This window comes from Dendropsophus ebraccatus, chromosome 12 (genome assembly GCF_027789765.1).
Source record: "Dendropsophus ebraccatus isolate aDenEbr1 chromosome 12, aDenEbr1.pat, whole genome shotgun sequence".
NCBI lineage: Eukaryota > Metazoa > Chordata > Amphibia > Anura > Hylidae > Dendropsophus > Dendropsophus ebraccatus.
The window spans coordinates 73530596-73546854 of NC_091465.1; the positions used below are offsets into that span (position 1 = coordinate 73530596).

The window sequence follows — 16259 nt, forward strand, 5'->3', positions numbered from 1 at the left end:
TATCTGGCAGATAGATATATAGATGTATCTTGTACTGTATCTTGCATTTAAGTACTTTGCATTTGTTGTACTGCACCTTTAGGAGAACTATAAGTAAAAATGTTATCCTGTGTAAGTACTCTGCACTCTGTAAAATAACTTATCCTGTACCCTACACTACTCTACAAGGACTTCTCCTTTAACAGGATTGTGTTGTAACCTAGGGAGGGCTTCTACCACTTTGAGCCCTGTGACAAGTGCAAAGTGGTACCACAACTAGCCATTGTTTACAACATCTAGTTCCCCTGGGTCACCATATATACTGTATATATGTCTGCACATATAAATATAGTAATAATAATAATAATAATAATAATAATTTATCTGTATGATATGGGTTTTATGTCTTTCTTTATATCCTCTCCCACAGGAAGCAGCCATGACTGTTTATATACCGGTATGATTTTATATTATTTTACTTGAGGGCTATACCAATGCTGGTTCCTTCTATATTGTCATACTAAAGACTATTTCTTTTTATAGCCAGAGCCCTATCAAGCTATTTTCAAAACAAATTTTGGAGAACGACAAAATGTCTATATCAGGGGAACGATTCCTCAGGGGTCAGACAAGTATGTTACTTCTTGGGTTACCAGCATTTTTAGATTGTATATTGGATATAAAATGTATCACTAAATGGCAGCTGTGTTTGTCCACCAATTACATTCTTGTACAGGCAGAGAATGGACATCGAAAAACGACAGTACATTTGTCATGACAGGGAGGTAGGGATAAGACACGACAGTGAGCCCTAGGCCTGAACCTACCCACTGTCCCTACCTACTTGCCTCAAATGGCCCTAGGCTGCCGCGAAAAACTACGAAGGCGGTCCCTGCTCTGGTGTAAGTGTAACACAGAACGAGACAGACAGACAAACAAACACAAAGGAGAGTCAACAAGCCAAAGTCAAAACCAAACAGACAAAATCAGTAAACAATCGGATAGTCAAAGGTCAGGCAGGAGGTCGGATAGCAGGTAAATCGTGAAGAGGAATTAGGCATGGGGATCGCAGGAATAGACAGGGGGAGCTGGGATCAGGGTATGAACCTTAATAGCCAGCGATGAGAGACTGTCCACTGCTTTCTTTTATGAGGATCAAGAGCCTGGTCTGGATCCCCATTGGGGCTCTGACCCTCAAGGTTCCGGACAGGCAGAGGAAAAAGTAAATCAAAAGTCTTGCTCAGCTGCAGCAATCAAGTCTAGCAGAGCTCATAGTAACTCTGGCATTGCCAGTAGATGAGAAGCAAGCGGGTGTGTCACGCAAAGGAAAAAACAGGCCCAGTTCACACCAGGGTACTGCACATTCCTGACAAAATTGCAATTAGAGATGGGCGAGTACTAAAATGCTAGGGTGCTCATTATTCGAGTCAAATTTTTCCCGATGCTCGAGTGCTCGTTTCGAATACTGAGCTCCATTGAAGTCAATTGGAGACTGGACCATTTTTGCAGGGGACCAAAGCTCTCCACAGGTGAGGGTGCATGAAAACCTGGAAACCTCAAATAATGATGGAAACACCATGGAAATAGAAAGGAAACAGCAGGGGCAGCATGCATGGATGCCTCTGAAACTGCCTAATCACACCATTATGCTAAATTCTGGGCAACAGCCTGGTGATGACCCTCAAGACAATTTTGGGCGACAGTGTAGTGGTGAACCTCCATAAAATCATGTGTGAGAGCCTGGAGGTGACCCTCAGAAACAATTTTTTTGAAAAAGCACGGTGGTGCACCCCTGAATGACAGTCTGTGACTGAGATTGCAGGTGAACCCCCTAGAATTGCAGTCTGGCACCCCTTAATTACATAGTTTGACTGAGATTGCAGTTGACAGCATGGGGATGAATCCCAGGGTGACTTTTTAAGACTAAGATTGCATTTTACAGCATGGCGCCGAACCCCAGAATGGCTTGGTTAGACTGAGATAGCAGCTAAACCACCCAAAAGTTTTGCCTGACACAGCATGGCGGTGACAACAGAGTGACCAAGTTAGATGAGGTAGCAGCTGAACCACCCAAAAATTCAGCCTGACACAGCATGGTGGAGAAAACAGTGACCAAGTTAGATGAGGTAGCAGCTGAACCACCCAAAAATTCAGCCTGACACAGCATGGCGGTGACAACAGAGTGACCAAGTTAGATGAGGTAGCAGGTGAACCACTCAAAAATTCAGCCTGACACAGCATGGCGATGACAACAGAGTAACCAATGAGATTGCAGTCAAAAGGCTGTAGCTGATGCTCCTAAAAAATTGTTTTTGAGTGTCTGTAGTTGACCCTCCTAAAAAATTGATTGTAGAGAGGGCCTGTAGGTGGCCCTCCGTAAACATTGTTTGAAGAGAGCCAGTTGGCCCTCTGAAAAATTGCCTGTTGACTCAGCGTTTGTGTAAGAAGAGATGGAGGAGGAGGATGAGGAGAGGAGAGGATATATGAAGAATCTTCATGTTCAGCTGCTTTCCCTCGGTGAAGAGTAGAATTTTGGTGAAATTCAGGCCTTATTCATTTTAATAAGCTTCAGCCTGTTAGTGCTGTCAGTTGACAGGCGGGTATGCTTATCAATGATGATGCCACCAGCTGCACCGTAGACCCATTCTGACAACGCGCTAGAGGCACGGCAGGCCAGCACCTCTAAGGCGTACAGTGCCAGTTGGGGCCACGTGTCCAGCTTTGCAACCCAGTAGTTGTAAGGAGCAGAGGGATCATGCAGGACATTGGTATGTTCAGCTAGGTACTCCCTCACCATCTTTCTGAACAGCTCCCTCTTACTCAGTCTAGACTGGTGAGGGGTAAGATACTTGTGCTGGGGTGCCATAAAACTGGCCTTGGAGGATGTTCCCCTGCCAGTGCTTGACAAGTTACCTGCTCACCTCCTCTCCTGTGCTAGTTGGCCCACAGAACTAAGTTCCCTGCTGCTAGCATTGTCAGATGGGTAGGATAGTTTCAGCTTGTGCACCAGGGCCTGTTGATATGGTGGTGCATGGCGGTGAAAACAGAGTTACCAAGTTGGATGAGGTAGCAGGTGAACCAACCCAAAAATTCGGCCTGACACAGCTTGGCGGTGACAGCAGAGTGACCAAGTTCGACTGAAGTAGCAGGTGAACCACCCAAAAATTCAGCAAAACACAACATGGCGGTGACAACAGAGTGACCAAGTTCGACTGAAGTAGCAGGTGAACCACCCAAAAATTCAGCCATATATATATATTTATATATTTTTTTTTTTTTTTTAAATGAAGTTTAGATAAGCGATTGTTCAGATGAGCGATTTGCTCATCTCTAATGGCAGCACTAGTGTGGTGTTCACAATATGCGATACATAATGTCATATTTACTGTGTACCTGGAATGTTTTTATGAAGAATGATTATCAGGCAGCTCTGGGCTCAATCAGCATTTTTAAAAGTACTTTCATTTTTCCCATTTAAAATTTGGTCCCTAAGTACCTTAACAGATGCGCCGTTGTCTCCGCTCCCTGCTGTCTGTACCTGAGGAGGCACCGTTGTCTCCGCTCCCTGCTGTTTGGACCTGAGGAGTCGCCGTTGTTTCTGCTCCCTGCTGTCTGTACATGTGAATTAGGAGGCAAAGCTTCCTGATCTATCTCCAGTGTGACACCCAGTGTAATGTGATTCTATGGTGCCATCTCTTAATGCACAGGAACACTCAGCAGTAGAGTTGATCGAACCTCGGGAAATCCTAGGTACATTCATGAACCTGCCGCATTAGATTGCTGATGCCTTACCGGTCCATGGGGAAGGGGGAGAGTGCCCGGGTACCGCCTGGAATTCCGGTATTCAGCCTATTACCTAGGCTGAATCCCAGAATTCCAGGCGGTACCAGGGTAGTCTCCTCCTTCCCCACGGACCAGGCAGGCATCACCAATCTAATGCGGCAGGTTTGTGAATGTTCAAGTTTGATCGAACCTAGGATTTCCCGAGGTTTGATCAACTCCACTCAGCAGCGGAGACAACAGCAGTAATACCTCCAGTAAAGTATTCAGTCACCAAATTCAAAATAGAAATAATTTAGAGAAATTACTCTTGTATCATGGTCGCTGTATATACAGATACAGATGCTTTATAGATTGGCGTAGGGAACCTTGGCTCTCCAACTGTAGCAAAACTACAACTCCCATCATACATGGACAGTCAAAGCTAAAACTTTGGCTGTCCAGACATGATGGGAGTTGTTGTTCTGCAACAACTGGAGAGCCAAGGTTCCCTACCTCTGCAGATAGTAGGTGAGGTTTATATAAATGTGATATATATTTGGAGAGGGCAGATATTAAGGGGTTAAGACTGGTGTCACCCTGTACCCCCCTGCCCCCTCCCCACTCCAGACTGGGCACCCTTCACTCTCTCCTCACACTGTGCACCCCTCACCTCCTCCCCAGACTGGGCACCCTTCACTCTCCTCCCCAGACTCCTCCCACACACCTGTATTTTCTTTCTTACTCCTCCATAGTGCAGTGTGCATACAGGACCTGCGGTGACATCATAGTCACATGTCAAGGTCCTTCACCATCTACACAGTAAATTTGCTGTATTGTCTCCTGGCTGCTGTTTAGCCCTGATTTGTGCAAAATCTCGGTACAAAAGTAGAAATTTTGCGCAAATTATAGCTAAAAAGCAGCCAGGAGACAGTACAGTATGGAAAATACCTGTGCTGATCAAGTTAAAATCGTCTCCGGCCTCCCCACACTGACAGAGGGCTTCCAGGCTGCCTCATCCACTGTGATGCTTCTCTCTCTGCTCCCTGGGATGGCGCCCCCCCCTGGTCTCTGCGCTGCCCCCCCTGCCCCCCCTCCCTATGGCCCTGCATGAAGGGGCAATGCTGGGGGGAAAGAGGTTGTAACTAGAGGAGCCACAGTTCCACTCCCTTGGCTAGCGTGGGTGGACTGCGCGGAAGACTGGAGTTAATGTAACTGAGAGGACACACTGATTTACTGGACTGGAGTGAATGTAACTGAGAGGACACACATATTCACTCCAGTGCAGTGAATCAAACAGATAGCAAAAACTGTGGTTTGTGTACCGCAGAGCACAAACTTGTTCACTGGACTTAAGTAAATTTATCTGAGAGCAAACATGTATTCATTAGACTGTTGTCAGTAGTACGGAAGAGCACACACCAGTATTTGGCAAGCCCAAAATGTACCGCTAAAATGCTTTGATAACTAATAGACAGCACTCATCAGTATTAGGGCTCGTTCACACAGAGCAAAAGGGGCGGATTACGCAAGGAAATATTTCCGCCTGAAATCAACTGACGCTGAATTCCGAGCAGAATATAAGCAGAATGTAAGCAGAATCCCTGCGTATTCTGCTAGGAAAGTGTTCAGCTCGTAATCAGCTCTTGACAAATTCAGCGCGGAATACTCGAGGAATCCGCGCTGAATCCGCATGCATTCAGCGCTGAAATTCAGCGAGTATTTGGTGAGTAAACTAGACTATACCAGAACATATACTAGAATCCTCCTCCCCCCCTTTTCCTCATTTCCGCGCTGATTCAGCGAGTAATTTCCACTTGTATTACGCTTGTATTCCGCGCTGAAACAGAAAATCAGAGCCCCATTGATTTGTATAGGCTTCCGCTAGCGGAAGAATGAACATGTTCATTCTTCTGGCGGAAAGCGGATTAGTTCAGTGCGGAAATTCCACTGTGTGAACTGCAGAGCAGAATTTTCATTCAACACAATGGAAATTAGCTCTGCACCTATTTTAACGGCTGAAATTTCAGCGCTGATTCAGCGCAGAAATTCAGCTGCTTTTGCTCAGTGGGAACGAGCCCTTAGGCAAGCCAAGAATATACCACTGTTTTTGTGAGGACTTTTGTTGTTGTCTATAGAGTCTGTGTGTACCAGGTGCTGTATGTTTTAGAGCACCTGTTACGCTGCACAGCCAGGATAGGTGTAGCTGCACTACAGGTCCCAGCAAGCCAAGGTGCTGCAGCAAAAAGGAGTACTGAGAGGACTTTTGTTGTAGTCCATGGAGTCTGTGTGTACCAGGTATAAGGTGCTGTATGTTTTAGGGCACCCGTTGTAATGGACACTGCACAGCCAGGATAGGTGTAGCTGCACTACAGATCCCAGCAAGCCAAGGTGCTGCAGCAAAAAGGAGTACTGAGAGGACTTTGGGCAATTTCTTTGGGGTCTATGTGGACCATGTGCTGTCCCCTTTCTGGCACCAGTCGCTCTGCAGTGTGCAGCCAAGATGGCGGTAGCTGCACTACAAGTCCCAGCCAGCAGCCAAGAGGAGGCCAAAAAAAGTGTAGTTGTAGCCCTTAGAAGGACTGTTGAGTTCTTTGTGGATGATTCCTGCCTAACAGACACTATTTTCCCCACCCTAACACTCTCCCTGAAAGTCAGCAGCTCTCTCTCTAAGCTCATCCAGCCTGCGTCTGAAGCGAGAATCACGGTACCTAATTCTTATATGCCCAGGTCATCTGATCTGGCCAGCCAATCACCTTTGAATACCCTTATACTCGAACGAGTACCAAGCTGGGACGAACATGTGCGCTCATCTCTAATTGCAATACATTACCAAGAAGAACCTAGGATTGTCTAGGCAGCCCCTCCTGATGCTTTCTTCTTCTTTTTTCTTCTTCTCATTATGATGATTATTATTATTTATTTTTTATAGCCGTATTGTAGACAAAATTCCTGGAAAGCCTTTTTAATATTAGATAAGTCAATGAAGATTCCATGCCATAGGTCAATATAGATTTACCATAACACACATCTTTAACATAGGACTGTGTCAACATTAAAACTAATGTTACTATCACCTTTCCAGATTTGAAGTAAATCTTATAAACAGTAATACTGGCAATATTCATTTTCATATGAACCCTTATTTCAAGTTAAGAAGCGTAATAAGAAATACTAAACAAAATGGCTCTTGGGATCATGAGGAAAAAGATACACCACATATGCCATTCCAACATGGGCAAGATTTTACGGTAAGAACCAACCTTGTCTCAATGTGCCAGATTCCAGTATTGGGGACCCAGCAGTACACCGCAGCAGTAAATTAATCAACAGAACTTATTCCCCAGTGGATATAGAAATGGTGCCCAACATGAGTTTTGCATGCAAGATGCTTCTTCAGGGGGGCCTGGAATTCTTACACAATAGTCAAATATAATGGGTTTAGTGCAATAAGTTACACTACTGGTATTATACTTATATAACCCATATGTAGAAGTCCCATTGTTGCCTTCCTGTTGATTTGGAAAGTTATGCACATGTTTCTTCAGTATAAAATGTATTGGTAAGTTTCTTATTTTTTTTAATGGCATCAATATACGATTGTTTTGCACTGGCACTGAGATTTGTGTGAATTATATTTCTGTCTGTCAAAGAGAGCTATCATGTACAACATTTCTCACTAGGGTATGTATCCTGGGAACTAACAGTTTCTTCATGTTTGCTAGGCTATGTTCACAAAACGTGTGAGACTGGCCGTTGCATGACCCGGCCGGGTCACGGAACGGCCGGTCTCTGCCCAGATTATCCTGGATTGTTCTGATGCAGGCGCATCAGCGCGCGCCTACATCAGAACTTGCCACTGCACACAATGAAGCAAGAGGCCGGAGCCGCTCACTTAATTGTGTGAACCAACAGGGTTTCCTACGGCCGCAATTCACTGAATTGCGGCCGCAGAAAACTGACATGTCAGTTATTTGTGGGTCCGCATGGGATCCCGGCCGGAGCGTATATGATGTGTATACGCTCCGGCCGGGATCCCATTGAACTAAAGGCAGTGTTCACAGGTGCATAAAGTATGGCCGATGGCAACAACGCCCATACTTTTACGTAGTGTGAACATAGCCCTAATCTGTGAGGATAACAAGGAGGTAGTAGTCCTTATAAAAAAAATTGAGGACAAAGATTTTAAGGACATTGACAGTCAGTAAGCACATTTTAAAAGTTGTTCTCTATTTTATAGTCAGCCGGAGAAGTTATGGAACAATTGGTTATCGACCTGCAGCACTTGTGATTTGCTTTGTCTGGGAGGCTTAAATATATGTATGAGGTTATAATTGTGTATATCAGTGTTTTTCAAGATTCTGGTGAAGTCTTTAACCTCTTAAAGGGGAACTCCAGGTAGAGGTAAAAAATAAATAAATAGACCTGCTGTAGAAGCAAATAGCATTGCTTACCTGTCTAACCCAGTTTTGAAACTACCAAAAATCCACTTTTTTTTATTTATTTATTTATTTATTTATTTATTTATTTATTTTTTTTGGGGGGGGTGTCTGTTTTGTGTGGCTGTACTTCCTGGTTGAGCAGTTGTACACAGTACTACAGGTTCCAGAAAGCATTGCTTTCCCTCAGCTGTTCATCACATTCCTCTACCCTGCCTATTCCAAAACTGTTGCAAAACATCTATGCTAATCGTTCTAACCTAATCGATTAGTGCTTTATTAAGTATACTGCTCAAATCTATATGAGAGATCAGAGCAAAGATAGTCAAAATCACCCAGGTTAAAGTAAAAAAAAAATCACCTACCCTAATAAAGGTTTAAATTACCCCCCCCCCCTTTCCCATTTTTAAATAAATAAACAAACATATTTGGTATAGACGCATCCATAATCGCCCGATCTATTAACCCTTAGAGGACCGGGCCAATTTGCACTTTTGCACTTCCGTTTTTTTTCCCTCCTTGTGCTTAAAAGGCCATAGCACTTGCATTGTTTCACCTAGAAACCCACATGAGCCCTTACTTTTTGCGCCACTAATTGTACTTTGCAATGACAGGCTGAATTTTTGCATAAACTACACTGCATAACCGGGAAAAAATTCAATGTGTGGCAAAATTGATTTAAAAAAAAATGCATTTTTTTATTTGGGGAGTATTTGTTTTTATACCATTCACCCTGGAGTAAAACTGTCTTGTTATATATGTTCCGCAAATCGTTACGATTACAACAATATGTTACATGTATAACTTTCGTTGTATCTGATGGCCTGTAAAACATTCAAACCATTGTTAACAAATATATGTTCCTTAAAATCGCTCTATTTCTATGCTTATAACGATTTTATCCTTTGGTCTATGGGGATGTAATTTTTTGCGCCATGATGTGATCTTTCTATCGGTACCTTGATTGCGCATGTGCGACTTTTTGATCGCTTTTTTATTACAATTTTTCTGGTTTGATGCGATCAAAAATGCACAATTTCGCACTTTGGGATTTTTTTGCACTTACGCTATTTACCGTGCAAGATCAGAATTGTGATAAATTAATATTTTGGTCGATTGCGCACACGGTGATACCAAACATGTTTATTTATTTATTTTTATTTATAACATGGGAAAAGGGGGGTGATTCAAACTTTTATTAGGGGAGGCTTTTTTTTTTTATTAATAACAATTTATTTTATGTTTTTAACATTTAGGCTATGTTCACACAACGTGAAAACCAGCGTCAGCATCAGCGCGCGCCCGCATCAGAGCTTCCCACAGCCCACAGTGAAGCAAGCGGCCGGAGACGCTTGCTTCACTGTGTGAACTGACAGGTCTTTCTGCAGCCGGAATTCACTGAATTCCAGCCGCAGAAAACTGACATGTCAGTTTTTTCCAGCCCTGGATGGGATCCCGGCCGGAGCGCATACGATGTGTGTACGCTCTGGCCGGGATCCCATTGAAAATAAGGCTATGTTCCACTTCTCAAAACTACGGCCATAGTTCTGCGGCGAGAACTACGGCCGTAGTTTTACGTAGTGTGAACATAGCCTTATACTAGAAGCCCCCCTGGGGTTAGGGTTATTCCCCCTGGGGTTAGGGTAATTCCCTTTAGGGGGCTTCTAGTATATGCACACTGATCTCTCATTGAGATCTATGCAGTATAGTAATACTGCACAGATCAATGAGATAGGCACTGGATTGCTCGAGTGCAATCAAGTGCCGAGCCGGGATCAGCACCATTATGGTGCAGACTTCTGACGGTGCTGGATGTAAGGATCGCCCCTCCATGACTATGTCGGGGGGGGGGGCATCCAACCCTCTAAACACCAGGGAACTGCTGCAATGAAGTCTTCAGATGCAGCTGTCAAGTCCCCTAGGCGACCGCTGGACGTACGGGTACGCCCAGGGTCTTCTAGGGGTTAAATTATCACACTTCTGATCCCTCATGGTAAACGGCGTAAGCTCAAAAACCCTCCAAAGTGCAAAATTGCAGATTTTTGGTCCAAATCCAGGAAAAATTTAATAAAATGTGATAAAAAAAAAAGTTGTATATATGCAATCTAGGTACTGTTAGAAAGAAGAAATCATGGCGCAAAACATTACACCTTAATCAACCCTATAGACCAAAAAAAAGGTGTTATAAGGATGGGAATAGAGCAATTTTAAACACATTTATTTTTGTTTTTAAAGGTTTTCATTTTTTAAAGGCTGTCAAATAATATAAAACTTATACAAGTTACATATGTGTCTAATCGTATCGACTTGAAGGACATACATGACATGTCAGCTTTACCATAGGGTGAACAGCGTAAACATGAAACCCCCAAAATCAAAAGAATTGCACTTTCTTTTCAATTTCACTGCACAAATCTTTTTTTCCGGTTTTACAGCATATTTTATAGAAAAATTAAGTCTGTTATTGCAAAGTACAATTGGTTTTACACAAAATAAGAGCGCTTGTGCATCTGTAGGTGTCAAAATGCAAGCACTATGGCCTTTTAAAACAAGGAGGCAAAAACTCAAAATTGGCCCGAGAGGAAAGGGGTTAAGGACCACACCGATTTTAATTTTTTCCACCTCGCCTTCTGAGAGCTATACCTCTTTTATTTTTCCATCTACAGGGCCATGTGAGGTCTTGTTTTTTTTCAGGAGCAGGAGTACTTTGTAATGCACCCTTCAATCTACCATTAAATTAATGACAAAACCCTGAAAATATTATTTATGGGGTGAAATTGGGATTTTAAAAATATGCAATTCCGTTTTTTCTTTTTTTTTTTTTTTTTTTTTGGGGGGGGGGTCCGTGTTTACGTAATGCACTTTACGTCTAAACTGACATTTTATCTTTATTCTATAGGTCTGTCTGAGTACAGTGATATCTATGTTTACGGCTTTTCTAATGTTTTACTATTTTTGTTAACAGTAAAACTTTTTTTATTTAAAATGTCCCTATTGCGACTCTTATAACGCTTTTATTCTAAAAAGACGTCCGTTATTGTTGCAATTTAATTGCTTCCATGTAATGCATTAAAGTCAAGGAGATGACGGACGTCCAATGCACACGGGGAGATTTATCAAACATGGTGTAAAGTGAAACTGGCTCAGTTGTCCCTAGCAACCAATCAGATTCCACCTTTTCATTCCTCACAGACTCTTTGGAAAATGAAAAGTGGAATCTGATTGGTTGCTAGGGGCAACTGAGCCAGTTTCACTTTACACCATGTTTGATAAATCATCCCCACAGTACATAAAACAATGGACGTTGGCAGATGTTTGTTTTTTTTTGTTGCTATTTGCACACAGTTTTTCTTTTTCTATCGTCCTTTCTCCCGTTTTACTATTAAATTCAATGGACTTTCCAATTAAAGACACCCAATTAGTATACCTAAGCTAGAATAATGTACCAACAGCCGTCATTGCACTGACAGGTGGCCTAAAAGCTAAATGACGTCCGTTTAAAGCAGAGCTAAAAAAAAACAAACAGTTGTGTGAACATAGCCTAGGTTTATAATATTTTGTTGGATCTAAGTTGCTGACCACAAGAATGGTTTAAAATTACCATGCCGAAACTAACATGGCTGACTTTATCAAAGAACGTGGCAATGATGATACCCACATTACACACCCACTGACTGACAGCTGCAGCTAAGTAGCTAGTACATGTGAAAAAGTTGTGGCTGCCATATTAGTGACAATAACCCCCCCCCCCCACACACACACACACACACACACACACCACCACCACCACCAATAAACTGCTTCTGTTTTGTTGTGTTTCCTGGACAATCTATATCATAAAAATGAAAGTCTGTCTGTCCCAAATAGACTTCCAAACGCCTGAACTGTTTGACCCCAAATTTGGCCCACAGATACATTAGGTGCCCGGGAAGGTTATTGCGAAGGTCCCGTCCCTGCCAGATGTACAGGAGGGGAAGGGGGAAGAGTGTTGCCCCATAGAAATGAATGGGAAAATCTCTACACTGCAAACACAGGTGATACAATTAGCTGCATGTCTCCAGCAGTAAACGGCAGTTGAGAGCCTTAGCAACCAATAGGATTACTACTTTCATTTTCACAGGGAGCTGGAATCTGAATGGTTGCTAGGGAAGCTGCCTCACAACATCCTCAGTAATAACTGGTAGACCCCTACTCCATCTATACAGTACATGTATACAGTACCCCCTACTCCATCTATACAGTACATGTATATACAGGACCCCCTACTCCATCTATACAGGACATGTATATACAGGACCCCCTACTCCATCTGTACAGTACATGTATACAGGACCCCCTACTCCATCTATACAGTACATGTATATACAGGGCCCCCTACTACATCTATACAGTACATGTATATACAGGACCCCCTACTCCATCTATACAGTACAGGTATATACAGAACCCCCTACTCCATCTATACAGTACATGTATACAGGACCCCCTACTCCATCTATACAGTACATGTATATACAGGGCCCCCTACTCCATCTATACAGTACATGTATATACAGTACAGTATTACCAGCTGCTGCTGCCCTAAGCACTAAACCTGAGGATGCCCCATCTTCACTCACTAATTAGCATCATGATAGATTGGTAGATAATAGCTCCAGAGGTCACATTTAACACCACCATTTCAGACCTGACCAATACCGCCATACCAGACCTGACCAATACTGCAACACTGTGACTGAATAACACTGCCATACCAGACCTGACCAATACCACCACACTGTGACTGGATAACACTGCCATACCAGACCCGACCAATACCGCCACACTGTGACTGGATAACACTGCCATACCAAACCTGATGAATACCGCCATACTGTGACTGGATAACACTGCCATACCAGACGTGATCAATACCGCCATACTGTAACTGGATAACACGGTCATACCAGACCTGACCAATACCACCATACTGTGACTGGATAACACTGCCATAAAAGACCTGACCAATACCGCCATACTGTGACTGGATAACACTGCCATACCAGACCTGACCAATACCGCCATACTGTGACTGGATAACACTGCCATACCAGACCTGACCAATACCGCCATACTGTGACTGGATAACACTGCCATACCAGACCTGACCAATACCACCATACTGTAACTGGATAACACTGCCATAACACACCTGACTAATACTGCCATACTGTGACTGGATAACACTGTCACACCAGACCTGACCAATACCGCCATACTGTGACTGGATAATATCGCTATACCAGACCTGACCAATACCACCATACTGTGACTGGATAACACTGCCATACCAGAACTGACCAATGCCGCCATACTGTGACTGAATAACACAGCCACACCAGACCTGACCAATACTACCGAAAAGACACTAGATTTTCTGGCAAGTCTGAACAGGAGGTGAAAGAGTAGAAAAATAAAAAAAATTAAAAAGTTGTTTCCTTCCCCCTGCTCCCTGATGCTGCCACCATGCAAGGTGTTGCCCTAGGCAGACCACGAGGGCCTAATGGTAAATACGACCCTGCAGGTATACAGCACACTACAGGTATACAGGACCCCAAAACTATACACTACAGGTGAACGGGACCTCCACCAGCTATATACTACAGGTATACAGGACCCCAAACTATACACTACAGGTATACAGGACTTACACCAACTCTATACTACAGGTATACAGGACCTCCACCGACTATACTACAGGTATACAGGACCCCAAAACTATACACTACAGGTATACAGGACCTCCACCAACTCTATACTACAGGTAAACAGTACCTCCACCAACTATATACTACAGGTATACAGGACCCTCAAACTATACAGTACAGGTATACAGGACCCTTGAACTATATACTACAGAACACTACAGGTATACACGACCTTAAAAGTATACATTACAGGTATACAGGACCCCAAAAGTATATACTACAGGTATACAGGACCATCATCAACTATATACTACAGGTATACAGGACCGCAAACTATACACTACAGGTATACAGAAAACCAAAACTATACACTACAGGTATACAGCACCCCCACCAACTCTATACTACAGGTATACAGGACCCCAAACTATACACTACAGGTTTACAGGACCCCAAAACTATAAACTACAGGTATACAGGAACTCCACCAATTATATACTACAGGTATACAGGACCCTAAAACTATACACTACAGGTATACAGGACCCCCGAACTGTATACTTCAGGTATACAAGATCTCCACCAACTCTATACTACAGGTATACAGCACCTCCACCAACTCTATACTACAGGTGTACATGACCCCAAACTATACACTACAGGTATACAGGACCCTAAAACTATACACTACAGGTATACAGAACCTCCACCAACTATATACTACAGGTATACAGGACCCCACATTCTACACTACAGGTATACAGGACCCCAAAACTATACACTATAAATATACAGGACATCCACCAACTATACACTACAGGTATACAGAACCTCCATCAACGATATACTACAGGTATATGGGACCCCAAAACTATACACTACAGGTATACAGGACCTCCACCAACTATATACTACAGGTATACAGGACCTCCACCAACTTTCTACTACAGGTATACAGGACCCCCAAACTTTACACTACAGGTATACAAGACCTCTACCGACTATAAACTACAGGTACACAGGACCCCAAACTATACACTACAGGTATACAGGACCACTGAACTATATACTACAGGTATACAAGACCTTCACCAACTATACACTACAGGTATCCAGGACCCTTAAACTATAAACTACAGGTATAGAAGACCTCCATCAACTATACATTACAGGTATACAGCACCTTCACCAACTATATATTACAGGTTTACAGGACCCTCAACTATACAGTACAGGTATAGAGAACCTCTACCAGCTATACACTGCAGGTATACAGTACTTCCCAAACTATACAGTACAGATATACAGCCCCCCCCAATTATACACTACTGCTATACAGGACCTCCCTCAACTATACACTACAGGTATACAGCCCCCACCTCAAACACACAAGACAGGTATACAGGACCCCCTCAACTATACACTACAGGTATACAGCCCCCCCAACTATACACTACAGGTATACAGGACGGATTTTTGACATTTTTAGTTTATTTCTAATGTGCATAAGCTACAATTTACATAAACAGTGCAGACCTGTCGGTTATATAGGGACATATAGGGCTACTGCCGATTTCCCCTTAAACAAAATAAAACGAGGACATAGATTGGCCTCCTGGGCACCTTAGAACAAATCTAATTAACCGGTTAAATTTTTTAGTGTATAATATATGTGGGGGCCAGAAAGTAATAATCTGTCTTTTCTGTATATTATTTACTACCAGATTGAAATCAAGAATAAAGCGGATGCTATATCAGTGTATGTTAATAGAAAAATTCTTTTCATCTTTGTCCATCGCCTGCCTTTCAAAGACATTGATGTTCTTGAAGTTAAAGGAGATTGCAAATGCACCTGCGTCCAGTTCTAACTCCATGCAAGATCCAGGAATCGTTCCATAAGGATGCTTTACGAGATCTATCATTGTCTCCATATCTTATTACAATCCTAAATTGATGACAAAATACACTGAGAGATGTTGGTAACATTACACTTACATTTTATTCTTTTGGCTTATGTTTTCTTGCTTAACCCCTTAGCGACCCATGTCGTATCTGATACGTCATGATGCCGTGGGGGGGGGGGGTTCCCCCGCTCTGAACTGCGCTGCTACCGGCTGTTATGTACGTGGGGGGGGGGAGGGAGAGGGGGATCCATCCCTCTGCCCATGCTGGGCCTCAGCGTCGCAATGACGCTGATCCCGGCTAGGCGATAGATTGCTGTGGCCTGCAGCAGGCCAAAGCAATCTATCGCCGATCTAATCAATCTTTGCTGTGTATATACACAACATTGATCTCTGAGGGATCAGTGCTGTGTATATACAAGCCCCAAGGGGGACTGCTAGTTAATGTAAAAAAAAAAAAAAATTATTAATAAAAAATCCCCTCCCCTAATAAA

General features: G+C 43.1%; 1 protein-coding gene across 1 annotated transcript; it reads left to right on the top strand.

The window, feature by feature from the left end:
* Nucleotides 1-415: 415 nt before the first annotated feature.
* Nucleotides 416-15971, top strand: LOC138769538 (galectin-4-like). The gene is made up of 4 exons (XM_069948084.1): nt 416-436; nt 523-611; nt 6824-6989; nt 15589-15971. The coding sequence occupies exons 1-4, from the start codon at nt 419-421 to the stop codon at nt 15730-15732; spliced, it is 417 nt and encodes a 138-aa protein (XP_069804185.1). The 5' UTR covers nt 416-418; the 3' UTR covers nt 15733-15971.
* Nucleotides 15972-16259: the final 288 nt, after the last annotated feature.

Excerpts from the sequence above, each read along its gene's own strand:
- LOC138769538 (XM_069948084.1), top strand. Across the intron at positions 612-6,823 it reads ATTCCTCAGGGGTCAGACAA|ATTTGAAGTAAATCTTATAA; the intron begins GTATGTTACTTC and ends TCACCTTTCCAG. Across the intron at positions 6,990-15,588 it reads AACATGGGCAAGATTTTACG|ATTGAAATCAAGAATAAAGC; the intron begins GTAAGAACCAAC and ends ATTTACTACCAG.